Below are 25,382 nucleotides of genomic sequence, written 5' to 3'. Positions count from 1 at the left end.
TGGCTGTGATGGAAAGCCAAGAGGGAAGGCTGGGGAGTGGGTGGCCTTAGTGGTGAATGGTGGTGGTGGCCAAGGAGCTCCACTCCTGTCATTCCCGACCCCCAAGGAGGGGGGTGGAGTTGTGTGACATGACTTGGCCAATGTCACGCCCATGTTCATGGCTCTCTGTGCCCCAAGATGTTGTCTCTGCAGTCTCTCTTTTCCCTGGTGAGGAGGGGGTTTCTGCAGAGTTCAACCACAGAAGCCCTCTGGCAGGCAAGCTGAGCAATACACAGTCTCCTCTCCATGGAGGGTGAGGGTAGTTCAGATGCTCTGATCCCGAGTGCTCCCATGAGCTCCTCCTCCTCCTGGCAACACGCAGACATCGGGGGAGATGTGGTTCTCGAGTTTGCACTTCTCCTGACCACTGGGGCCTTTTCCAGTCAACCCTTCTGTGGAGTAAATGCAGTTCTGCCTTAGAAACTTCGGGGATGCAGGTAGCGGGGTGCTTTCAAAGTGATTCTTCTCTGATCTAGTCCCAATGCTGAACTTAGGGCTGGTGCTCCCGTGGAGGCTCTTGGGAGGACTGGAGTCCACACTGTAGAGCAGCTGTCCCTCATCATCCGTGTCAGCGTCGATGTACTGGTGGACCCCAGCCTCAAAGTTGAACGCTATCGCTGGGGGCTTCTCAGGTGACCGGGGAGGCGTTCTAGCACTTGCTGTGGTGTAAATGGAGGACTCGGGGCTCAACATAGGTTTGTCCAAGAGTGTGGCACACTCCAAGCCAGCAACAGCTGCCGCCGCGCCCCCCCGGTTCCTAAGAGGCTCGTGGTACATCCCCAGAACGGGGAGCAGTGGACTGGGTTCACCTGCCATGAAGTTGACTTTGAGTGCTCGGAGCTTCAAGGGGTTGTTGGTCTTCATGGAACTCTTGGGGCTCTCAATGAAGAAGCTAGAGCAGTGGCCGGCCTCCGGGGTGGGGTTGGCTTCCACAAGCCTCCCACCACTGGCACCAAGAGCGCCCCGCCAGCCCATCTCTGGGGCCACGCCACCCCCAGTCTTGGTAGGGAGTGAAGCCAAAGGGCTGTGGGAGAACCTGGTAGCTTCAGGGAAGTCCGTGGCACAGCTGATGAAGCTGTCGATGCTTGACATACTGCGCATGTCGATGACCCCTTCGGTGCGTGTGGGCAGAGGGGCCACGGGGCTGGGGATGCTCTCCATTTCCAGCTCTTCCTTTGGTTTGCTCTGGGTGGCTGCCTCCTTGGTGTGGAGGATGGGCTGTGACTGGGTTTTGGCCATCTTGTTGTACATGTCTTCCAGCTGCTGGACATTCAGGTGCTGGGGACTAGATGACGATCTGGCTTTCTCAGGGGATCCCTGCTCCTTGGCTTCAAAGGATTTACTTGAGCTGGTTTCAGACAGGGTCCTCTTTGTCCACTTCCACTTGTTGGGGGACAAATGGTTATCTTGTACTTTATCCTTCTTACCCACATTCTCCCCATTCTTCTCCACCACAATGTCCATCATCTCGATGCTCCGGGCGAAGGCATCTTTCATGTTCATGGACACGATGCTGCCATTCCTCTTGGCTCGCTCCAGAGCCTCTCGCCGCTTGATGGCTTTCTCCTGTCTCTTCTGCTCCTTGTAGAACTCAGAGAAGTTGTTGACGATGATGGGGATGGGGAGAGCAATCACCAGGACCCCTGCGATGCAGCAGAGCCCCCCAACAATTTTTCCCAGGAGAGTCTTGGGGTAGATGTCCCCGTACCCAACGGTTGTCATGGTGATGGTGGCCCACCAGAATGAGGCCGGGATGCTTTTGAACTTGGTGTCATCCTCATCTTTCTCAGCAAAGAAGACCAGGCTGGAGAAGATCATGATGCCCATGGCGAGGAAGAGGATTAGCAGACCCAGCTCATTGTAACTCCTTCGCAGAGTGAAGCCCAAGGACTGGAGGCCCGTGGAATGCCGCGCTAGCTTCAGGATGCGGAGGATACGCATGATGCGGAAGATCTGGACCACGCGGCGCACATTCTGGAACTGTAGCACGCTCTTGTTGGACTCGGTGAGGAAGATGGTGACGTAGTACGGCAGGATGGCCAGCAAGTCGATGGCATTGAGTGGGCCCTTGAAGAACTTCCACTTCTTGGGGGAGGAAAGGAACCGTAGCAGGTACTCCATGGTAAACCATGCAATGCACACGGCCTCCACATGGGCCAGCTGGGGATTGTCTGTGGTCTGGCCAAATTCATCGAGGCTTTGCAGCTCAGGCAGGGTGTTGAGCGACAGGGCAATGGTGGAGAGGACAATGAACATGATGGAGATTATGGCCAGAATCTGTGAGGAGAAAAGAGGGGATTTGGTTATGAACCACCGACACATGGGACAATCTCCTAACCAACTTATGCAGTCTACAGGGACTTGGAATGTTCAAGAACATGTCACATGAACTGTGAGCTGAAAAGAGAATTTCTTCTGATTGTTGCTTGTGCAGCTGAAAAAAAAACCAAAGCCCAGAGAACAGGAAACAGTTTCAGGACAATCAGCAAGTCCAGAGGCCAAGCCAACTTCTCTGGGAAGGGCTGACTGGAACCTGGTTAGGCTTTGCAGCCTATGCATTGTCTGTGACTGGTACCTTATTCTGTAGCCATAAACACGGCCATGGGTGACACCTAAGAGAATGGGTGTAGCTTTGTTTATAAAAAACAGTCAGCAGGCTGAATTTGACTTGCAGACCACAGTGGGCTCATTCTTGATGGTGAGCCATTTGTATTCGTGTTGTGGTGGAGGATGGTGATGGCACAGACAATAAGCTTATTCAGGGCCTGGCACAATAGCCTAGAGGCGAAAGTCCTCACCTTGAATGCACTGGGATCCCATGTGGGCACCGCTTCCTATCCAGCTCCCTGCTTGTGGCCTGGGAAACCAGTCAAGGATGGTCCAAAGTCTTTGGACTCTGCACCTGCGGGGAAGACCAGGAAGAGGCTCCTGGCTCCTGCCTTTGGACTGGCTCAGCTCCAGCCATTGCGGCTGCTTGGGGAATCATTGGATGGAAGACCTTTTTCTCTGTCTCTCCTCTCTGTATATCTGACTTTCCAATAAAAATAAAAAAATTAAAACACACAAAAAACCAATAACCTTGTTCTTACAACAATCCCATTTAGTGTCAGCAATACTAACTCCATGGGGGGCAATGAAGAACTGAAGATTTCTGCTTTTGTACCGCTGCTCCTGCTGAGGGAGTGGGGGACTGCTTCCCAGGCTTGTCCTACGAGCAACTGTTAAGAGCCTGGGCTCTGGTGTCAAAAACTTGCTTGAGGTTCGAGCCCCAGCTCAACTACTTCTTTTCCTCGATCAAGCTACTAAATCCTACTTCACCTCAGATTCCTCACCTGCAGAGTGCGAGGGTCATCGCTGTCTCCACCTTAGAGAGCTGCCCTGAAGACGGAATGCTGTGATGCGTGCAAGGCTTAGGAAAGCTGCCTGCATGCCCTATGAACACCTAATACACGTCACCTACCGTCACAGCACCGTCTTGGCTCGCCTCCCCTGCTCAGTCCAGACCAGCAAGCCTCTGAAGAGTCCCTTGCCCGCGTCCTGAACTGTATCTTAAAAGGAAATGCGAAGACTGTGGTGGGGACTGTGGTACTTCTGGCTCCTGCAGTGAATCTCAAGTCCACCTCTTTTTACTTCCTTTTAAATATTTGTTTTATTTGCATTGGAAAGGCAGATTTAAAGAGACAAGGAGAGACAGAGAAGATCTTCTGTCTGCTGGTTCACTCTCCAAATGGCTGTAACAGGTGGAGCTGAGCCACTCCGAAGTAGGAGCCAGGAGCTTCTTTCAGGTCTCCCATGCAGGTGCAGGGTCCCAGAGCTTTGGGCCATACTTGACTGCTTTCCCAGGCCACAAGCAAGAAGCTGGAAGGGAAGTGGGGCAGCCAGGACATGAGCCAGGACCCATATGGGATCCTGGTGTTTGGAGGTGGAGAACTAGCCAATTGAGCCACTGCACTGACTCCATTTAGACATCACTGATGAGTCATAATCTGACGCAAACCTGTGAGCCTCCACTTACGGTAAGGAACAGAGCAGGCAGGACGGCAGCTTGCTGAAGGTCCCCCCGTGCAGGTCTTGCTTTTCCCTTTGCTTTTCTGTGTCATTTCCAACACGAATGTGTGTGCACCCCCACCAGCCACTGCTCTGTTTAGTCATCACACTGCGTGGCTGTGGCTCTCCGACTCGGCTTTCCCAGATGCCAGCACCACCTCCTAGCCCACTCACTCACCTGCTTGGCTTTATTTTAGTCTTATCCTAGGAAAGAACAAAGTACTGCTCTGTGTGTGTGTGTGTGTGCGCGTGCGCACGCTGAGATGTACGGATGAAATATTCATCTCCATAAATGTGTGATTAGTGGAATAAAACATCTTGGCAGCTCATTTTTTGGAAAATTTTCTTATTCAAGATTTTGCTCAAGGTCTTTTGACTTGTGTGTGTTTCTTTTTTCTTTCCCTTTTGGTTTCAATTAATTATTTACTTTCCTTTTATTTGAAAGGGTAAATCTATCCTCTGGTTTGCTGTTCAAAAGCTGCTCCTAACAGCCAGGACTGGCTCAGGCCATAGCCAAGCAGCCTGGAATTCAGCCCTCGTGTTCCACGGGGTGGCTTGGGTCATCACAGCACTACTGTGTCCCAGGGTGGCCATCATCAGTAGGAAGCTGGAGGAGCAGGTGGAGCCATGACTCCTAAGTGGGATGTGGGCGTCACTAGCGGGGTCTTAGCTACTGTGCCAGCTGCTCAAGAGTCCTTCCATGCTGAGGCTGGGGCATAGCCTCTGCTGTGAATGGCTGTGTAGTCACAGGCATGGACCCTCTCCTTGTCTTAGTTTCTGTATGTGTGAACTCAAAATACACCAGCAATCCTCTACTGGGGGAATTTTTTTTACAGATTTATTTTAAAGAAAATATTTATTTATTTTATTGGAAAGAAAGATATACGTAAAGAAGGAGATAGAGAAAGATCTTCCATCTGCTAGTTCTCTACCCAAGTGGCTGCAACAGCTGGAGCTGAGTTGATCCAAAGCCAGGAGCCAGGAACCTCCTCCAGGTCTCCCATGTGGGTGCAGGGTCCCAAGGCTTTGGGCCATCCTGTACTGCTTTTCCAGGCCACAAGCAGGGAGCTGGAAGGGGAAGTAGGACATCTAGGACATGAGCTGGCGCCCATATGGGATCCTGGCTTTTACAGGGCAAGGATTTAGCCACTGGGCCACCATGTCAGGCCCTATTTTATTATTTGTAACTTGGCATTATACACCTTGAGGGAGATCTTCCATCTGCTGGTCCACTCCTCAGCTGACCTTGATAACTGCTGCAAAGGGCTAAAGCCAGGAGTCTGGAACTCTCTTGGGGTTTCCCATGTGGGTAGCAGGGGCCCACGCCCTCAACTCATCTTCTCTGCTTTCTCAGTTCACGTTAGCAGGGAGCTGGATCAAAAATGGAGCAACCGGCACTGGAGTGCGCAATTGGGATGCTCGGCTGCTGGTAGTTTAATTCCCTGTACTACAACCCTGACCCCTTGGGGGAGGGGCAGGTGACTGGGCCATTTCTTCAAGGAATTCTAGTTGTTACAGGAGAACAGGGGTACAGGCAGTGTGTTTCTGGCATCTGGTGGCAGGAGGCTGGGGTTACATCCCCTCATCCCTATGCAGAGAATGACCAGCCCAAGGCTGTGGGACTTGGGTAGGCCTGCTGTGGAGAGTCATGCGTGCAGCTGTTAGCACTGGACTAGGCACACTGGGCATGGGTCTCTCCAGGCAGCCAGCAGGCTGAGCCTTGTGGACAGCTGCTCCAGCTGCTTGAGCAGGACAACATCCCTGGAAGATTCCTGGGGAATAGCCTGTTTCTTTAAGAGCCGGGAGCTCCCGTTTTCCCCAGAGGCCAGCAGGGGAAGCCTGCTCCAGTTTCTAACCTGGAGACAACACCAGGGAAGGCCGCATAATTGATGTTCTGCCGACAGGCGCATGAATTATGCACCCAGCTTTTGTACAGTCCTTGGGCCCTGTTATTCTAAGGCTGGCAATGGCTTTGTACCCAAGGATGTGCCCTCCCCTGGTTTCCCCTCAGCCCAAGGACAGACGCCTAGGCAGGGGAGAGGCCCCACTGGGTCCTGGGGCAGGTGCACCTACTGCTCGGACTGGGTGAGAGGATCAGAGGATGCCAGACCAGCCTCCCTCTCTGGGTGTGGGAAGCCCACCTGTCTGCATGAACAGAGAAGTGATGGGCTAGTGGAAGGGCACCATGGGGCGGTCAGGAGTTGGTGCCCCCACCCTGGGAGCCCAGCACACTCAGGACTGAGCTGCTCCTGCACAGTCTCCTTGCAGCTCTCTGCGCGAGTGGTGAGACTGAGGCAAGGATGGGAAGAGCCTCACCCACGGCCACACAGTCCATCGCCGCCAAGGCTGCACAGCGTGTGGGAAGCACAGGGCCACGCTGCGCCAATTAGGGCTTGCAGATGGCTTCTCAGACACATGTGCAACCACAGTGACATTTTTCATAGCCACCAGAAAGCAGAGAGAGCCCGACCGACTACCAGTGGTGGCCAGATACACACGATATGGTGTGTACATGCAGTCGGATGCTGTTCGCATGGATCCATGTTCCAGCAGGGATGGACCGCAATTATGCTGAGCTCGGGGAAGGAAGCCACACACAAGGCCACTCATCATCTGATTCCATTTAGATGAAATGTCCAGATAAAGCAAGCGGTGGAGACAGAAAGTAGGCTAGCGCTCGCCAGGGTGGGGGTAGGGATTACCAGGGAATGGCCACATGGATGTCACTGAGATCATGAATATGTCCTAATATCTCGTTGAGGATGATGATTACACGACTTAGTAAAGTTATTAAAAACAAACAAAAAAACCAAAACTCTTTGGATTACAGGCTGGAAATGGGATGAATCCCATGACACATAAAAGAAGTCTCAATAAAGTTACATAAAAGGTTGCGTCCATCAACAGCACCCTAATGCTTTGAATCCCCAAAGAGCAGCAGGGCCCCTAGCAGGCCACCATTCTGCTAACCCTGCCACAGCTCTGCCGCCCGCCCATGCTCACAGATGCATTTTCAGTGCCTTTGCCTTGCACTGGCCCATAGGTACCGAGCACAAATAAGCACGTTGTGCTAGTTCCTGAGGAGGCAGTGCAATTGGGAAAGGTAATGTCCCCGGCCTCTCTACTCACAGGGAGAGGCAGGCAAAGCACACACAATCCAGTGCAGGGGGAGCAGAGTGATGTCAGCTGGTGTCACCTGCTGCGAGTCACTGAGAAAGACAGACCCAGGGGACCCACAGGATGGCACTGGCTGGTGGGGGGCATGAGGTTGAGTGGTCAGGGGGGCCTCTCCTTGGAAGCAGCTGGTTGCTGAATGACCTAGCAGAAGGCACAGCGGGTACAAGGGCCCGGTGGTAGGAAAGAATGTGGTCTATCAAGTGACACTTCCCAAGCTGCACTGCCATGCTTGCTCGCACCTCTCGACCTTCATCCTCTAGACCCTCATCCAAGTCTGGCTTAGGTAGGCCCGTTCTCCGGGCCTCCACAGCCCTGGAGTTGAGCGGTTCTGGGCTGTTTCCTTGTCTCTGTCCCATGGTAGAATGCCAACTCCTTGGGGCCCCGAGCTTGGCTAGCTCATCACCCCCACGTCCCCAGCTGGTGTCACAGTGCCTGGCATAGCATGGGTACGCCCTCCATCACAGGACAGAAAAAGGGCGAAATGGAGGCTCTGAGAGTGCTGTGGGGTTCCCAGGCTTGTGGCTTTCCCCAGCATATTCCCAAGGACACAGAGTGTTGGTTTCGGGACCGGCACACTCTTCGCTCCTTGTATAGCACTTCCGTTTCCCCCCAGCTTTAAGGCGGGATTACAGCTAGGGGAGTTTTAATTAGAAGGGTCACTGGCGTAGATCCGATTAAAGGGATTGGGAGCAGGCTGAGGTTTGTCCACCTCCCTTCCAGGAGAGGGCGGGAGGGGATCCTGGTGTGGGGGATGTGTGTGAGAAATTGGAGTCAGGAGCCTGCAGGGGGCACTGCTGGGCATGCACGGGCATGAACCCAGGGCCCTGTGTTTGGACAACAAAGGAGGAAGACACAGGGGTTCAGATGAGAGAACAGATGCATGGGGAGAAGGGTGCAAGGTTGCTTCCGGGACCTCTGTAGTGATCATCCAGAATGCCCTGGGCTGAGAAATTTCCTTGTGCTTAAGTTGCCCAGTGGGAAGATCTCACACACATACCCCTATTTTTGTATCCCTGGGAAAATCAGATGCTGCTACCACTCGGTCAGCATTCCATAGGGCAGGCCAGAGGCCAGGAGCGCGGGTTCTCCCTCTTTGCTAGCTGTCCGTCTCTGCAATGAGCATGTTTGTCACGCTGGGTTGACCTAGTGTAACAGTGAAGATGTCAGCCACCTGCTGGCCTGCCACGAGGTCAGAGGAATGTCCCAGCCAAGATCACATCTAACAGCACCAGCCAGGGGGTCGTACCTGCCACTCTGCCCTACACCCTTTGCCCCTGTGTCTAATCCAGGGTCAGATCTAGTCAGTCCTTGTCCACACGCCATTCTCTCTGCCTGCATTGCCACCACCAGCTAACAGGAACACCACCGACAGACTGCTTTCTGCTGGCCCCAAAGCCTCTAGGCCCACCATGGCAAAAGCCAGTTGATGTCCCTAAGACATCAATCCCTTCTCTCATCATCAAAGGACACAGAGTGACACAAAGCTAACCAGAATAAACACTATGTTTCCCAGCTTCCCTTGCAGCTTGATGTGGTCATGTGATTCAGTTAGGCCAATAAAAGATAAACAGAAATCAGGCAAGCCTTTCCCCCTCTTTCTCCTGTATGCTGGTTGGGGTTGGGATGGTGTCAGCAAGATGGAGAGACAAAGCAGCTCTCCTGGATCTGAGACGGAAGCTACTCCCAGCCCTAGGTTGGTCCTTTACAGAAAACAATTGCAAACTCTGGGCTACTTCTATTGTCACTATTGTCATCTGTATCATGGGTGTCACAGCTGCAGCCTGGCCAATACCCTGCCTGCCTCTGCAGCCTCACCTTGCCACACGCTGTCCTCTGCTCTCTCGGTTCAGACCCCTGCACCTTTCCTTGGCTCCCACACCTCCACGAGCCTTCAGGCTCCAGGGATTTTGCCTGTGTGGTTCCTTCTTTCTGGAATGCTTTTCCCGTCTCTCTGCCTGGTTCATTCCTACTCACCTGTCATAGCTCAAACATCACCTTTCCAGGAAAGCTGTTCCTGCCCTCCCTGACCAAGGCAAATGCCCAAGTGTAGGGCCTCCTCAAGCCACGTCCTTCTCTTCATAACACCATCCAAATTGCAATGTCCACTTACCATCTGGGGAGGGTAAATGACTTGAGAGCAGCGGCCATGTCTGCTTTTTCTCCAATTGGAATTCTCAGAGTACAAGCAGGGTTCTCATTAAGCAGTTTGGGAACACGGCTGTCACTCCATCCTGAGAACATCCCTACAGTTGTGACTCCTGTCATTCCATAGTCAGGGAACCTGAAAGTGTCCGTGATGATAAGGGCTGGCAGGGCTGAAATGTTTTTGTACCAGACTCTGACACTCTTTTTTGTATTTTCATTTTATTCAAAAGACAGACAGGCAAGACAGACACAGAGAGATCTTCTAACCACTGAATGACTTGCCAAGAGCCTGCAACAGCCAGGCCTGGGCCAGGCTGAAGCCAGGAGCCTGGAGCTCCACCTGGGTCTCCCATGAGGGTGGCAGGGACCCATGTACTTGGCCCATTACCTACTGCTCTCCAGGGTGTGCATTAGCAGGAAGCTGGATTGAAAATGGAGGAGTCAGGACACAAACCAGGGCCCCAAGTAGCATCTTGGCTGATATACCAAGCACCTGCCCCCAATAGGGCCTTTCCTTGGCCAGCATCCTGGCGTCTGGGCTATGACATCTAACTTGCACCCCTATCACCTTCCCAAAATGACTGTTCCCAACACACCGTGGGTTGAGCAGCCTCCTCCTAAGAGACTGGCCAAGCTCTGGAAGCTAGTGGCAATACCACCTCCTCCCCACGGAGGACATCTCGTCCCCACGGAGCACAATGGCCTCAGGCCAGGGAAGAGGACTCTGAATCTACAGCCAGAGAAGCCCGGTCTCTGAAGGCATCCTCTCTGCCCAAGTGACGATCCACTCCCCACATCTGCACACGACCAACCCAAGGAAGGGCTTCCCAGTTTCACAGTGGCGAGCAGCAAGGGGCCACACCTGATGCTGTGGAGAGTAGCTTGTTGAATCGGAACAAAGCAGCAGACAGAATTCTAGGAAGGGACAGCTCCTGCCTTGTCCCCTGCGTCTGCAGGGATGGGGAGCAGCCAGGGCAGTCTCTGGGAACTAAGGTGGCTGGGCTGCTCCCAGAAGTAGATGCCAGGTGAGCAGGGCTAGGTGTGACAGCTCTGGGAGTGCTCACCCTGATAAGGGACAGAGGTCCTGTTATCGTGTAGGGCTGGAGGGAAAGAGGCACTCCAGTGGCTCAGCAGCAGGTAATGCCTGCCCAGTAGCCAGTTCTTGGTAGAGAAGCACAGGTGGGGAGAGGAGCCTGGGTAGACAGAAATTCTGCTTTCTAGTGCTAACGGTCTTTGGCCACTAGTTCAGGGTCACAAACTTGGAACCATGCCTCCTCTCCCATCTACATGGTCCTTTCTGTCTATCGGTGAGTCAAATGATGTTCACCTATCATCATCTGGAACCTGAGGGGGTTGGTATTGTGTTGTGTAACCACTCGCCCCTCAAGCCCCCATAAAGGCTCATGTTAGGGAGGGTCTCACCTTCTTGGTCGCATGCTGCTGCTGTTCTGGCACTCTGCTTGCTCTCTGGCTTCCTGTGGTCAGACCCCGAGGACAGGTAGCCCCTGAACACAGCTCCTGTATGTCTGTATTCCTCACCCCGTGTTCACTGCTTGGGTGAGTCAGTGAAAATGTGAGTGCTAGGATGCTTTATATTTCTAATTTGTGTACTGGCAAGAGTTCCAAGAGAAGTGAACTCATAATGTAATATGGACAGAGAAGCCAGGAAAAGGTGAATGTTTGCAGCTTTGTAAGCATGTCCAGGTTGTTCGCTGCACAACTCATAGGATAATTTATACTGCCGGGGAGGCTGGAACACAAGTCTTCATTTTAATGGGTGGATTTCATGGTAATGACCATTTGTTACTCTCAGGGTTTTGATTTAGACTAGATTGTCATGGTGACTTGTCTTTTGCTAATTTCTAGTGAGCCCCACTATCACCAAGCTTGGTTAATAAAGACTCCTTAATATAGCCTAGACTTATCTGACGTGACAGCCAAAGAGAAGTGAGGATGCCTTGGGGCTCCTAGGGAAGACGCTTCCGGCACTGATCTTCCTGGTCGCCCTGCAGGTGCCCGCTTCCTCGGGCTGTCAGCAGGAGCTGGGTGACTCACTCTGCCTATCGGCTGAATGGGAGGGGGACTCTGGATGGGTGGGTGGGGCGTGTATCACCTCCAGAGAGGCATTGAAGAAGGGCTAGGAATTCTGCAAGTCAGCTCCCTTGTTAAGTCTGTTGGTGGCTTTGCTTGCTACTTACCATCATCTAGCAGATTCTGACCAGTTCATCTGGTTGAGTGAGATGGCAGATTTCATTTTCCCGTTTTAACCACCCCAGCCCTCCTGGACAACAAGCAGCTGACAAAGATCCAGCTGTGGCCTGCTGGCCTGGAGGTGGGATCAGTAAAGTAATCGCAGGTAAGCATCGGGACAACAGCTGATAAAGATGCTGATTAAGAGAGCTGCATCCCACACCAGAGGACCTAAGTTTGATTGCCGGCTCCAGCTCCTGGCTCCAGGTTCCTGCTTAAGCAGCACCTGGCAGAGAGCAGTGATGGCTCAGCTACTGGTCTCTGCCACCCACATAGGAGGCCTAGACTGGTTTCTGGCTTGAGTCCAGGCCCAGCCCCAACAGTTGCAGCCAACACATGTGAGCTCCTGTGTACCTTTTTAATTAAAAAAATTAAATAAAAATACAAGGAACTACTGAGCAAAATTCAACAGGAGGGAGGCACAAGTGCATGTCAGTTAAGACCTTGACTTGCCTCAGAATCCCAGCTGCCCGCGTCTCCAAACGTGATCCGTTGGACAAGCTTCTTAACTTCGTCAAGCCTCAGTTTGCTCATTTGTGCGATGGGCTTCCCCACAGTCCCTCCCTTGCTGAGTTCTTGTTGTGTGTGTTTGGGGGAGGTTCCAGAAGACAGGGACTCAGTCACATGAGAAGGGCCCGGGGAATGCCAGCTGTTCATGGACCATGGAAGGAAGACCCCAGGGCAACATGACAAAGAGCCTTCTAGCCGACAGAGCCACTGCAATGAGTTATCACTCCCAGGAGGGCGGTGCGGGGAAGGGTGGGCTTGAGGAGCCCCAGGCTTGCACCTTGCCCTGACATTTTCTGGAAGTGGACATTAGAAACCTCATCTCTCCTCAGTAAAAAGGGGAAAGCAATGCTGTCATTCATTCCCTCATTCATTCATTCAGTGACGTTTCAGGTGCTCTTTTAAGCTCTGGGAACACAGCAGTGACAATCTATTATTGTGCAAAGCTATTCTGAGATCTACCTTGTTGATGGGCACAGACCCTAAGCCACACAGCAAGTGGTCAGCCCAGTAACCCTCTGGAATATAGAGTCATACACACAGCACTGCTGACCCACTCAATGGGTCGTTATACTAAGGTAAGAACCAGTTCCTCAGAGTACCAGCATGCACTCGGACAAGTGGCTCAGAAGACAGCTACATTCCCCAGAACCTGCGAAGGAGGATTCCCGGGTCCATGGCTGGCACTGCCTTCACCCTTCTTTCCTGGTCTGAATCAGCAGGGGTCTCTCCTTGTCCAGCTACAGGGGAAGGCAGGAGGGTCCCCAGTCCCTTCTCATCCACTGCTCCCTGGGGAGATCTCCTGCACCCACCCCTCCCCCTCTGTACTTTCTCATCCTGGGGAGCCCTGACATCCCCAACACAGAAGGAGAGGTCCTCGAAGCATCACTCAGCCTTCTGTGTGTCGCCATCCTGGCAGCCTTTCTAAGGCGGACACTGCCCTCCAGCAGCTCCCAGCTGCACACAGAGACCCTGTTTCTTGGCCACTCTTGTCTGCTGGAACCTTGACTGACCTCTCAGAGCACCCTCGCTCTCCACTGGCCACAATGGCCATCTCCAGGGGGCACTTCAAAAAGAGCATGAAGTTAAAAGAGAATTTTCTTTTAAAGTAAAAAAAAAAAAAAAAATTGAAATCAGGGCATAGCTTTCTTAAAATACGCAATTTCCATAAACTTTCTGGAAGACCCCGTCCCTGCCCCTCCACCTGCTGAGCTCACACCTGCCCCAGGACCTTTCTACGTGCAGGGAATGGCCTCCACCCAGATTTCTCTACCAGTGCCTCCTTCTTGTCCCTCCTGCTCCATCCTCACAGAGGCTGCCCCTGGCCACTGGATTCAAGTTAACTGCCTCCCCAGTCACTCAATCTTGCTACACCATTTCACATCTTTGGTGTTTCATCACAATGTGCAGTCATCTTGTTCATTCATTTCTTCACTTACTTATTTTCTGCCTCCCCACTGGTGTGGATTGGCACTCAAGAGAGGAAGGACTGTGTCCAGGGCTGGATCCCTACTGTCCTACACAGAGATGGAATGCTACTCAACAACTGATGCAGTAAATGACTGGACAGATGGGTGGATGGATGAATGGTTGACTGATTGGTCAACTAAATGGATGAATGGAGAGGAGGATGGACGCATGGACGCATGGATTTAGGAGCCATGATCCCCACAGAGACCTCAAATGCAATATGCTTATTGAATACTCATCCTGTGCTAGGCACGATGGGAAAATGCAAGCTTGAATTAGCAGCTAAATGTCTGAAAATAATGCTGTAATAATAGCAGCTAATATTTATTGATTTATCACTGTGTCAGGCGCTGTGCCAACTGCTTTACATAACCAACCCAGTTCTTCCTTTTATGGACCATAAGAGGCAGACACTTTTAAGATTCCTATCTTGTATTTGGGAAAACTGAGGCACAAAAAAGGTAGGCTTTTTAGAGGAGAGATTATCTGGGCCTGGGCTTGGATTCCTGCAGGAGGGAAGGGAAGGGATGGGAGGATGTTCCAAGCAGAAGTAACCACACTCGCCAAAGGCATGGTGGTGCGGACTGTCAGTCCATGCAGCCCGGGGCAACTGTGCCCACACAGGGAAGCTGATAAGAGCAGAAGCCGCCATTGCTAAGCGCCTACTGCATGCAAGGTCCCCAATGCACTGACTCAAACCTCCCCAGCAGGCAGCTTCTCTCAGCCCCCGCAGTTTTCAGGGGATGAATTGAAGGTTTGGAGCAGTTACATCATTCACCTAGGCAAGGGTGGGGGAATGTCCAGCCTGTGGACCACAGGAGGCCAGCAAAATCCTTCAGTCTGGCCCTGCCAAGGCAACTGTGGGCGGGACTCCACATTTGATCAATTTCCCACAGGCTTAATTTCTAAGTTGAGCATTTGGTATGGCTGGCGCATGGTGCTATAAACATCCACACCACCCTTGGCGGAAACAAGGTTTTCAGCCAGGGTGGAATCACACAGCACACTGAGGACTTGAACTCGTTCGTGCCTGCCCACTGTGGGTCCAGGGGATAAAGCTGAGTCTGGGGGATACTCGGGGATTCACAAGGGAGACGACAAAGGCAAGCTGGGAGGCATCTAACCGTTCACGCACCGTGGCTGAGAGCAGCATACCATCTCAAGCCATCCTCATGGTTCTTACCCAAGTATTACTGCATCATGTTGGATGGGATGGGATGGGATCTCCATCGGGAGAGACAGGGGCCCCTCTGGCCTTCTGGGCAGAGTCTGTCCCAGAATATCAATGCTGCTGGGGCTGAGGAGCTGTGCCGGGAGCCATGGCAGCTTTCTGGCAACTCTCTTGAGAGCACCTGAATACAGCTGTTTCTGAAGCCGGAAGTTCTGGACTTCCCACTAACATGAACCTGCTAATGTTCCTGGCTTTGACAAGGCTAACAAAACCATCACATGAATTTTATAGACGAGCTGGCAGAACAGTCAAATGGTGCTGTCACTTGCCCAGGATTACAGGGCCCAGAAGCAGCTGACACATACTGTCAGGCTGCAGGAAGGTGCCTGGCACCCAGTAGGCCCTCAACAAATGTCAGTTCTCTTCATCCACAGACCTAGGCATTAGGTAAGAGGAGGCGTGGAAGGCAAATGCCAGCAGGTAGAACTCCCATGAGCCCCAAGCTGCTGCTTTTTCTTGAATCCTCCAAACTTAACTCTCCTGGCCTGGGTGGGACCCTTTTGGGAGCAAGGATCAAGGGCCGGTGGATATGGTGAGGCAGCTGCCAGAATGCCGGTATTTCAGTAGACTTTCCAAGGACCCCACTGCTCCTAAAACTTGTTGTCAGGGCCTGGCTGCAAGCAGGGAAAGGCCCAAGGTCCCAGCATTGTCCTGAAGAGTTGTGTTTGCAAGCAGCTAGCCCAGGAGCTGGCTCAGTACCATCACGGATTCTGCCTTCACTTGAACTTTGAACTTAGTGCGCTTTCCCAAAGTTCACTTGAACTTTGAACTTAGAGCTGGACAGAGAGAGAATTCACCTGCAAAGGTGGACTGGGGGGGGGGGCACAGTCAGCACTTGCCAGCTGGGGGCCCTAAGCTAAATGACTCAGCCTCCCTGAGCCTTGGTGCCCGCTGTGTGAAGTGGGCGGGATTGGATGATGCAGTCAGACCCAGCAGGTGCAGGCTCCTGGTGCAGAGCTTTGGAGCAAACCAACAAGTCTCTGATGGAGGCTGAGACCAGTCTGGCCTATGGTGTTCTCTCAGGGCCCCAGTCTCCTCCTCTCATGGGGGCCAGAGCACTCCTCACCAACAGAAGACAAGATACAGAAAAGCACGCATGTGGAACCTGCTGCTTGCTGTTCGTGAAGGGTGAGTGGTGTGAGGCTGTGAACTCAGGCTCCCTGCTGCCCGGAGGGCTCCACCTGTCCCCTCACTTCCACCCCAGGCAGGGAGCTGGGCCCCCGCAGGGAAGTAGCTCCCTGCAAATTCAGATCCCAGCTGCTGCAGGCAGTCTGGAAGCTCTGATGCCACTGGGGCTGGGTCTCCATGCTCCTCAGTGGCAGCTGCAGGTGGTAGTGGGTCCCGGTGGATGCTCTGAAGGCCCAGCCTGGGGGTGAGGCCTGAGATCCGGCTGCAGGGATCTGGGCTGGGAGCCCAGCCACAAATCATGAGATTGGCCAGTGATGAGGGAATACATTAGACCATGCCAGACAAATGGGTGGTTGCTGGCTGCACCTGCCCATGCAGAGCCTGCTCACCCCATCCTGGCAGGGGTGGCAAACACTGTTGCTGTTCTCCCACCCCCATTTCTGTTGCTTCTAGAGGGCTCTGTAGCCCTCATCTGTTCTGCACCATCCATCCTGCCAAGTTTTAATCGGACAGAATTATGGGATTAAACGGCAACAGAAAGAGGAAGGGTAACTGCTCCACGTGTGTGCCCTGGAGGGAGGGCCTCTCTGGGGAGGCGACGTGGGAGCGAAGAACTAAGCAATATAAAGGAGCCAGGCATGTGAAGACGTGGGGAAGGGTGTTCCTCCAGGACCCAGGGGAGGCCCAAGCAGAGGTTCTGGGGCAGGGAAGAGCTGGTGGAAGAGGCACTCCAGGGGACCTGGAACCAGTAAGGAGCTCGAGGGTGGGAGAGAGAAGTGAGGCCAGGAGGCCTGATGTGTTCACTCTGAGAACCTGGAGGAGATAGGGAGCTTTTCTTGCAACAGAGAGGACTGTGAGGGGTACCTGGGGCCGGGTCATGAGGAGCCGTGAGCCTGGGGTGAGGGGTCTATGTGGCAACCTGCAGGCAAGAGAGCTATGGAAGGCTTTTGACTACCAGCAGCCATTAGCCATTCAAAAAGTGTTTTTGGAGAGAGGTGTCTTTACTCTATCCCCCTCGTGCAGCAAGACCCCCACCACTCAATGTTGGCGGTGGGGGGCTGGGTACAAGCACACTTCTTAGGAGGATGTTCTGCCTTCCACCTGCCCTCTCCATCCCTGCAGGTGCGTTTTCTGTTAAAGATGTGTATATCTGAATGTCAAAGCTGCAGAAACAGAAGAGATGGTCCATCCATTGATTTATTTCCCAGATGGCTATGATGGCTAGGGCTGGGCCAGGTACAAGTCAGGAGCTTCTGCTGGGTCTCCCATGTCGGATGGCAGGAGCGTTCAGATGTCTTTTGCTGTTTCCCCAGGCCATTAGTAGGAAACTGGATAGGAAGCAGAGCGGCTGGGACTTGAACCAGTGCCCACATAGGCCTGCTACATTACACCAAGCCTCACTGATCTCCTGGAAGGCAGGGATCCACTAGGTCATTTCTGTGACCCTTGACCTTGGTTACTACGGAGGAACTGAATTTTAGAAATTGATGCATGCATTTGGTGTGTTATACAGCAGGACTGAGAGAGCTGCAGACAGAGAGCAACGCTTGGGCCCTGGCACGCAGTGAATGACAATCACAAAGGAAGCTGTCCCCAGAAACACGGCTGTTTCATCTGCAGTCCAAGTCCAGCCTGCTGGCCCTGTGAAGTCCCCAGGGCCCGAGCAGCAGCAGGGAAGAGGCAGCCTGGGACCCACCTGCTAGGGCCTCGCCCTGGGCATAGGCTGTGGCTGTGGCCATGGTGTCTGAATTAATCCCAGCTAAGCAGCAGCAGTATAATCCCAGGCCCGGCTGTCCTGCCTGCTAGAGCTTTAGCCTGACCTTGGCTGAGATGAGGCTCCTGCATGCCAGGGCTGCCCAAGCTGAGACTCTCGGGAACTGATCTCAACAGGAGTAGCCTCCCCCAGCTGCCCTCTGCCAACTTGGGGATGTGACCCCTCCCTCGAGTCCTCCCTCATTGGGCCACCCTGTGCAGAAACACAGTGTTCACAAAGAAAAGGCCACTCATTCGCTTATTCATTCAGTGAACGCTTTGGGGACTCAAACCCTGTACATGGCACTTTTGTATGTCACGAGGACACAGGTCATCACCAAGCCACCTGTTTTAAGGAAACCGATGTTAAAACAGTAAATGGGAAATCAACAAAGCCAAGAAGCTGGGCGAATGGGATGGACAGTGACTGAGTGTGAGGGGTCACCGTCAGCCAGGGTGGTCAGGGAGGTGGTGTCTAAGAAGAGAACAAAAGAAGGATGGAGCTGCAGGAAGATTCTGGAGGGGAGTGTCCAGTCAGAGGAAAGCTATTTTAATCCTCCCCAGTCCTAGGGGTTGCCACTGGTCCCGCTGCTTCAGAGACAAACAGAATAACCCAAGCTTATTGAGCCCTCACTGTGCACCAGGACCTGTCCTGAGCACTTTATGTCATTTAAGATCACCCATTCTTGTCATCCCAATTAACAGATGAGAAAGTTAAGCTACAAAGAGAGCAAGTACTTTGCCCAAAGCCGCACAGCTAGCAAGTGGCGGAGCTGGAATTCGAACCCACGGTTGCTCTACCCACCACCCAGTGGGATGTTCCCTATCTTCAGAGTACAGGGAGGAAAAAGGAAATTGTTGGGCATCCACCAAGCAGCAGGCCCTCTGACCTCCTGCCTTCTGAAGACCAGCCACTAACCTCTTGCCTAGTTCATCTCTTTCCTCTTCCTCCAATGACCCCAGCTTGCCTCTGGCTCCAGCTCCAGATCCAAGAGTGGCCCTGGAACCCAACCTGGTCTAATCAGCACAGAGTTTTCCTCCCGGGCACAGTGACTGGCTGAGGGATGAGCCAATGAGAGCGAGACCAGGTGCTTCCATGCACACCTCCGGGGCTCACACCACTGTCACGGCTGCCATCCATCCATCCATCCATCCATCCATCCATCCATCCATCCATCCTTCCTTCCTTCCTTCCTCCCTCTTTCCATCCATACTCTACTCTTCCATCCATCTATCCACCTCCTGTCCACTTACCCCTGGTCTTCCTACCTCCATCCACCCATTCTCTCCTCTTCCCCTCCATCTCCTGGACCCATCTTTCTTTCCATCAATTATTCACATGCCATGACCCCCCACTTGACCATTTCCTCAGAGGGAGCATGTTCGACCCAACCCAGAGGCTGTTCAGGATTGGGGGTCTTGCAGCTGCTAATGTCTCCATGGTCCTTCTAAGGAACCCAGCTCTCAACGGGGCACCCTGTGCTCTTAGAAGCCATTGCTTTTCTTGCTTGGATCTGATCTCCCTGAGATTTTGGTCCTCAACCCCCAGCCTTTGGTCATAGTGCTGCACAGTTCTGTGATTACAGAAACAGTACCACTTGAGCACCTACTACATACAAGCATCACAGGGGATGCAATGGAAGAGAGGACTTAAAATTTCTGAGCCTAAAGGCCCCTTTCTTGTTCAGCCTTTTGTCCATTCCCAGGCAAGAGGCTAGAGAGCCCAATGAGGGCAGTGATGGACCAAGGGGGCGCAGCTGTTCTGTGGCAGTGCTTGGACTGGATTTGTGGACTCCTGACTCAGTGCTCTGCCCCCAACCTGTCTCCTGCCCCTGTGCTCTATTCCCGGAACGAGGAAGAAGGATTCCAGTCTCCGGGATTTGGCTGCTGCGGAGCCTCCGCCCTAAAATGTTTTCATTTTCCAGGCTCTGAGCAGTTTGCAAGGAGCTTTCAAGATTAAATAAACAGAAAGCTCTGTTCTGTCGGCCAAGTTTGAAGCTGCGAATTCCTGCAGGACCTCTTTCTCATCCTCCCTGACAGCATGCCCTCTCCCCATCCCAGGCTGCCTCTCCAAGATCTTGCTTCCGGTTTTGTGCAGTGTGTGCTCCCCTCTACCCTCCCCGCCACTGCCAGCCTGGGGCCCGGCAGGAAGCACAGCACCGGGAAGGTGTGCCTGGGCAACCACCACCAACTCGGGAAGGAAAAGAAGCAGCCCCAGGAGGTCCATTCTTTCAAAGTCTCTACCAAATTGTTAATGTTGGCAATCAATTAAAATACGTGAACGCAGTTAATTCAGAACAACACATCTTGATCAGCCACACCTGTCTTTCCTCATCACGTCCTCCGTGGATCCCCAACTCCCTCTCTCCCATCAAACTGGCACAAGAGAGCTCAGCCTCATGCTCACATGATGATGACGATGCAGCAGGTTCCACCACCACCTGGGCAGCCGAACACCCGTACGAGACGCTGCTCTCATACCTTCACGAAGGAAGGAAACATGAGGCTCAGAGAGGGACAGGCACCTGCCCAAGGTCACACAGCTCAAGGACAACCTGGATTTAACCCAAGCCCATGTGGCTTTGTTCTCCTGTTTGGTACTTTGGAAACATGGGGGAGGGCAGGTACCACCTCTGGGTGTCATGGTGACGGGGCCAGGGCCAGCTAGGAAGAAGACCAGCAATATGCCAACAGTTCAGCATTATGAAGTCTCATCCTGTCCCCAGTACCAAGACAAATTCTGTCTTCTCTCCCCTCCCTGCCACAATTACATCCATTATTGAGTGCTAGACGAATGCCAAGAACTTAAGCAGCAAGAGGAGGAAGGTGCTATGAGCAGGGTTTTCCAAAAGTTCAGGAAAAGGGTATATTATGAAAAACACTTCATGGCTTTTAAGCTTATTTTTTTTAAAATAAAATAGATTTTTGAGCCTAATTTTCTACAATCTTTTTGAAATACTCTCATTATTAATCCCATTTTATAGGTGGGAAAACTGGCTCAGAGACAGAGAGGGGTCTGGACGAGGCTCCCTTGAACTGCTAAATGGCAGCAGGGCCCAGACTAGAGGGAAAATGTGCAAAGCTGCACACACTCCCGGATTACAACAAGTCAAGGCCAGGCTGCAGCCAGGAGCCAGGTCCCCCAGGTGCAGCACACACTGCATCCACTGAGCCCAGTGATGTGGTCACCCTGGAGTTCCCTGAGAGCCAGGGCTGCAGTTGTTCAGCCAGATCATGGCACTGACCCTCCCCACTACCGGTCAAGACCAAATTCACAGCTCAAGCTACAATGTCCAGAAACACATTGCTTTAAAAATGCTTATTTGTTTTTATCAACTTGTAAGGCTGAGCAACAGGGAGTGTGAGAGAGTTCTATTATCTGATGGTTCATTTCCCCCAAGGCCTGCGACAGCCGAGGCTGGGCTAACCTCAAGTTATAAGCCAGTGAGGGGCTCCGTCTGGGTCCCCAGGTAAGGTCTGCACAAGGAAGCCAAGGCCTCGGTCCATTATCTGCTGTCCCCTCCAGCACCCCGGGTGCATCAGCAGGAAGCTGGATTGGATGCACAGAGCAGTCAAGACTCGAACCAGGTGGTCTGACACAGGAGCAGTTGTTCCAAGCTGCAGCCCAACCCACTGAGCCGCAATGCTCACTCCTACAAAACACTTTTGATCCATGCAAAGTTGAAGAATTACTAAACCAGCCATCCTAAGTCTGCAGCCTTCATATTTTACTCCAAATTTTAAAAATTATTTATTTTTTATTGGAAAGTCAGATTTTCAGAAAGAAGGAGAGAGAGAGCAAGATCTTTCCTTTCGGAATATGATTAGAAACAGTAGCTGCAATGGCTGGAGCTGAGCCGATCCAAAGCCAGAGGCTAGAAGCCTCTCCCGGGTCTCCCATGCAGGTGCAGGGTCCCAAGGCTTTGTGTTGTCCTTGGCTGCTTTCTCAGGCCACAAGCAGGGAGCTATAAGGGAAGTGGAGTAGCCTGATATGACCTAGCACTCATATGTGATCCTGGTTTGTGCAAGGCGAGGACTTTAATCACTAGGCTACCACACCGCGCCCTACACCAATATTTTTTAAAAATTAAACTCAATGTCAAAACATCCATGATGGACAAGAAAAAAAATTCTCATTTTTTTAAATTGAAGATTTATTGATTTATTTGAGGTTGGTGCAGTGGCATATCAGGCTAAAATTCCACCTGCAGTGCTATCTTCCCATATAAAAGCTGATTTTAGTCCCAGCTGCTCCACTTCCCATCTGGATTCCTGCTAATGGCCTGAGAAAGCAGCAGAGGACGACCCAAAGCCTTGGGACCCTGCACCCACATGGAAGACCTGGAAGAAGCTTCTGGTTTTAGACGGGTCCAGCCATGGCCATTGAGGCCATTTGCAAAGTGAAACAGCGGATGAAAGCTCTCTCTCATCTCTTCCCTACCCCACTCTGTAACTCTGAATTTCAAGTTAAAAAAATTAATCTCCAAAGAAAAAGATCGATTTATTTATTTGGAATATAGAGTTACAGAGGGAGAGAAGGAAATACACATACAGAGAGAGAGATGGAATTTTTCATTTGGCTGCAAACCAGTGCTGTGCCAGGCTGAAGCCAGGAGCCAGAAACTTCACCCAGGCATTCTACATCAGTGCAGGGCCCCAGGTCTTGGGTCATCTTCCACTACTCCCTCGCACATTAGCAGGGAGCAGGACTGGAAAAGGAGCAGCCAGCACACTGACCATGTAGGATCTGGCATTACAGGCAGCAGGTTAATCTGTGGCACCACAACGCTGATCCAAAAACTCTGTGTTTTCAAAACATGCCTTTGTCAACATTGCTTCTTAATTTTATTTATTTTACTCTTGAGATGGAGAAACAGGCAACTAGACAGGAATCTTTTGTCCGCTGGTTCACTCCCCAGATGCCCTCCATAGCAAGGGCTGGGCTGAAGCCAAAGCCAGGAGCTGGGAGCTCCTTCCAAATTTCACACGTCGGGTGGCAGGAACCCAACTACTTGAACCATTGCCTGCTGCCTCCCAGGGTGCATGTTATTAGCAAGAAGCTGCAGTCGGGAAATGAGCCAGAACTTGAACTCAGGCACTTGGGTCTGGGTTGTAAGCATTCCCAGCAATGTTCTCACTGCCTGAGTCAAGAGCCCGCCCGAGGAGCCGCATTTTAAGGAAAGACAGGATCAGTGGCAGTGCCAGGCTGAGCCATGCTGGAGTCTGGGGAAAAGGAAAAGCCAGCGACACTGAGCTTGCCATCATTTGTTCAGGGCGAACACCTCCTGCCACCCCATGGGTGCAGGGTCCCACACACTTGAGCCACCTTCCACTGCTTCCCCAGGCCATAAGCAGGGAGCTGAATGGGAAGTGGAGCAGCCGGGACATGAACCGGCACTCATTAGGAAACTGGCGCTCTTCCTGAGTGGCAGAGTCTGGGTTTGAATATTAGCCCTGATGAAGCAGGAGGCAGCCAGAGCTCCACCTCCAACTCACCAGGCACTCAGGTTGAACCCCAGACCCCAAAGGCTATGGATTATAAAGCAGGAGATGGGCGGGCAGGCCTCTCAACCGAGGCGGCAGGAGGATGGTTGGCTAACAGATCCAGCACTTCCCTAATAAGTGCTAGCTATGTCTTTGTGGTTTCCTCACACGCATGAGCTGGGCCGTCTTTGGAAGTCTGATTCTAAAAGGAGCAGCAGTGCTGGTTCAAGTCCTCACTGCACCATTTCCCATCCCTGGGAAAGCAGAAGGGGATGGCCCAAGGCCTTGGGAGACTCATGGAAGCTCTGGCTCCTGGCTTCAAACCAGACTAGCTCTGGTCATTATAGCCATTTAGGGAGTGAACTGGTAGATGGAAGATCTCTCCTCACTCTAAAACTCTTTCAGGTAAAACAAGATTTATTTAAAGATTTATTTAGTTTTATTGCAAAGTCCGATATGTATAGAGGAGGATCGACAGAGAGGAGGATCTTCTGTCCGATGATTCACTCCCCAACTGACCACAACGGCCAGAGCTGTGCTGATCCCAAGTCAGGAGCCAGGAACTCTTCCTGGGTCTCCCACGTGGGTGCAAGATCCCAAGGCTTTGGGCCATACTCAACTGCTTTTCCAGGCCACAAGCAGGGAGCTGGATGGGAAGCAGGGCTGCTGGGATTAGAATCAGCACCCATATTGGATCCCAGTGCATTCAAGGCAAGCACTTTAGCAGCTAGGCCACTGCACCAGGTCTGGGTAAAATAAATAAATCTTAGAAAGAAGAAGCTGCTGAAGCCACTTGCATCTCATACTGAAGGACCCCTGGGCTCCAGTCTCAGCTGTGCTTCTGGCTAAGGTGTCACCAGGGAGGTGGGAGGGGCCGGCTTAAGCGCTTAGCTTCCTGCCACACGCAGGGAAGACCTGCAGGGAGTCCCAGGCTCTGGGATTCATCCTGGCCCTTCCCTAGCTGTTGTGTCTATTTAGGCAGTAAGTAAGGAAAACACATTTCAACGTGGAAAAACTATTAACAGTTGTTGGAGTGCTCTTTCTTTTTTGCTGCTGGGCATTGTGGGGGGAAAAACATGAAAGAATGTGAAGAAATAAAAGGAAAGAAATTGATCATCTCACCCTCAGAAGTAATCCATTCAGATTTTTAAGTTATATCCTTTAAGCTGTTTCTTCTATATCCAATAGATCACACAGATAGATTTATAATTCAGTCTATCTGCTGTTCCTTCCCCTAATTAACAATATCTGATGGTCTCACAATAAACACTGGGTTTTGAAAAGCACTTTTAAGGTTAGTATTATAACAGGGCATTACTTCTCTGTCCAACCTGCTCAAATCTGATTTCCAATTTCTAATTTTTCAATTTAAAGATGACATTGTAAATAACATGTTTCGGGTGAAAGATCTGGAAGCCAGACTCCTGGGCAAAAGGCTTTTGATTCATGTCCCACAGTTTCCCCTTCAGAAGGTTCTTCCAGTTGGCTCACCCACGTGTTTCCACCCCCTCCTTCGCCAGTCCCGATGCCACCATTCTTGGTGTCACCATTCTTCGTAGGTTTTGTCTACCTGACATCCCAAAGCATCCCCCCATCGGTGTGTTCACTGGCATCCCTTTGATGGTGCTTGGCATGCTTCTCATTTTCTTGGCACCCCTTTGGACATCTGCAAATCACCTTGCTCTTCCTGCTACCTTCTCTGCCCGTTTCATTGCTCTGCACTCCCTTCCACGTGAGGACTGGCCCAGTTTCCTCTGTCTTCCCACTTCCGTTTCCTACCCAGAGAAATTTCAGCATGACGGCATCCGCCAGTCTCCTTGTACAGTTTTGTGTTTGGAAACAGCCACACACATGCCTTCCCCAACCTTGACAAGATGCATACCCACCTGCGCTTCTTGAAGCCCTCCTGTGGGTTTTTTTTTTCCTTTAATACATGGATCTACTGTCATATAAAAAATAGCACTTACTTTCACAAAATTTATATCCTCACCAGCCACAGGACTAGAAGAGACCACAAGGTTCTCTTTCCCCAGCACCAGGTGTCAGCCCAGGTTGAGGACTCTACAGTCCTCCCCATCCCCTGTAGGTTGTGCTCCTGGACCTCCAGGGGGATGCCTGAGGCCACAGAAAGCTCAGAAAACTAGAGAGGTAC

At 52.0% G+C, this 25,382-nt stretch overlaps 1 protein-coding gene across 1 annotated transcript in view; it reads right to left on the bottom strand.

Moving 5' to 3' along the window:
• Positions 1 to 225: 225 nt before the first annotated feature.
• KCNB1 (potassium voltage-gated channel subfamily B member 1) overlaps positions 226 to 25,382 on the bottom strand; it is a 74,075-nt gene continuing 48,918 nt past the window's right edge. The window contains exon 2 of the mRNA XM_040981060.1: positions 226 to 2,316. Coding sequence (XP_040836994.1) covers positions 304 to 2,316 — 2,013 coding nt within the window. The 3' untranslated portion in view covers positions 226 to 303. The remainder of the gene's footprint in view (positions 2,317 to 25,382) is intronic.

This window comes from Ochotona curzoniae, unplaced genomic scaffold (genome assembly GCF_017591425.1).
Source record: "Ochotona curzoniae isolate NIBS_2020 unplaced genomic scaffold, NIBS_Ocur_1.0 contig_3520, whole genome shotgun sequence".
Lineage (NCBI taxonomy): Eukaryota > Metazoa > Chordata > Mammalia > Lagomorpha > Ochotonidae > Ochotona > Ochotona curzoniae.
This window is presented reverse-complemented; position numbering and strand designations above follow the sequence as displayed.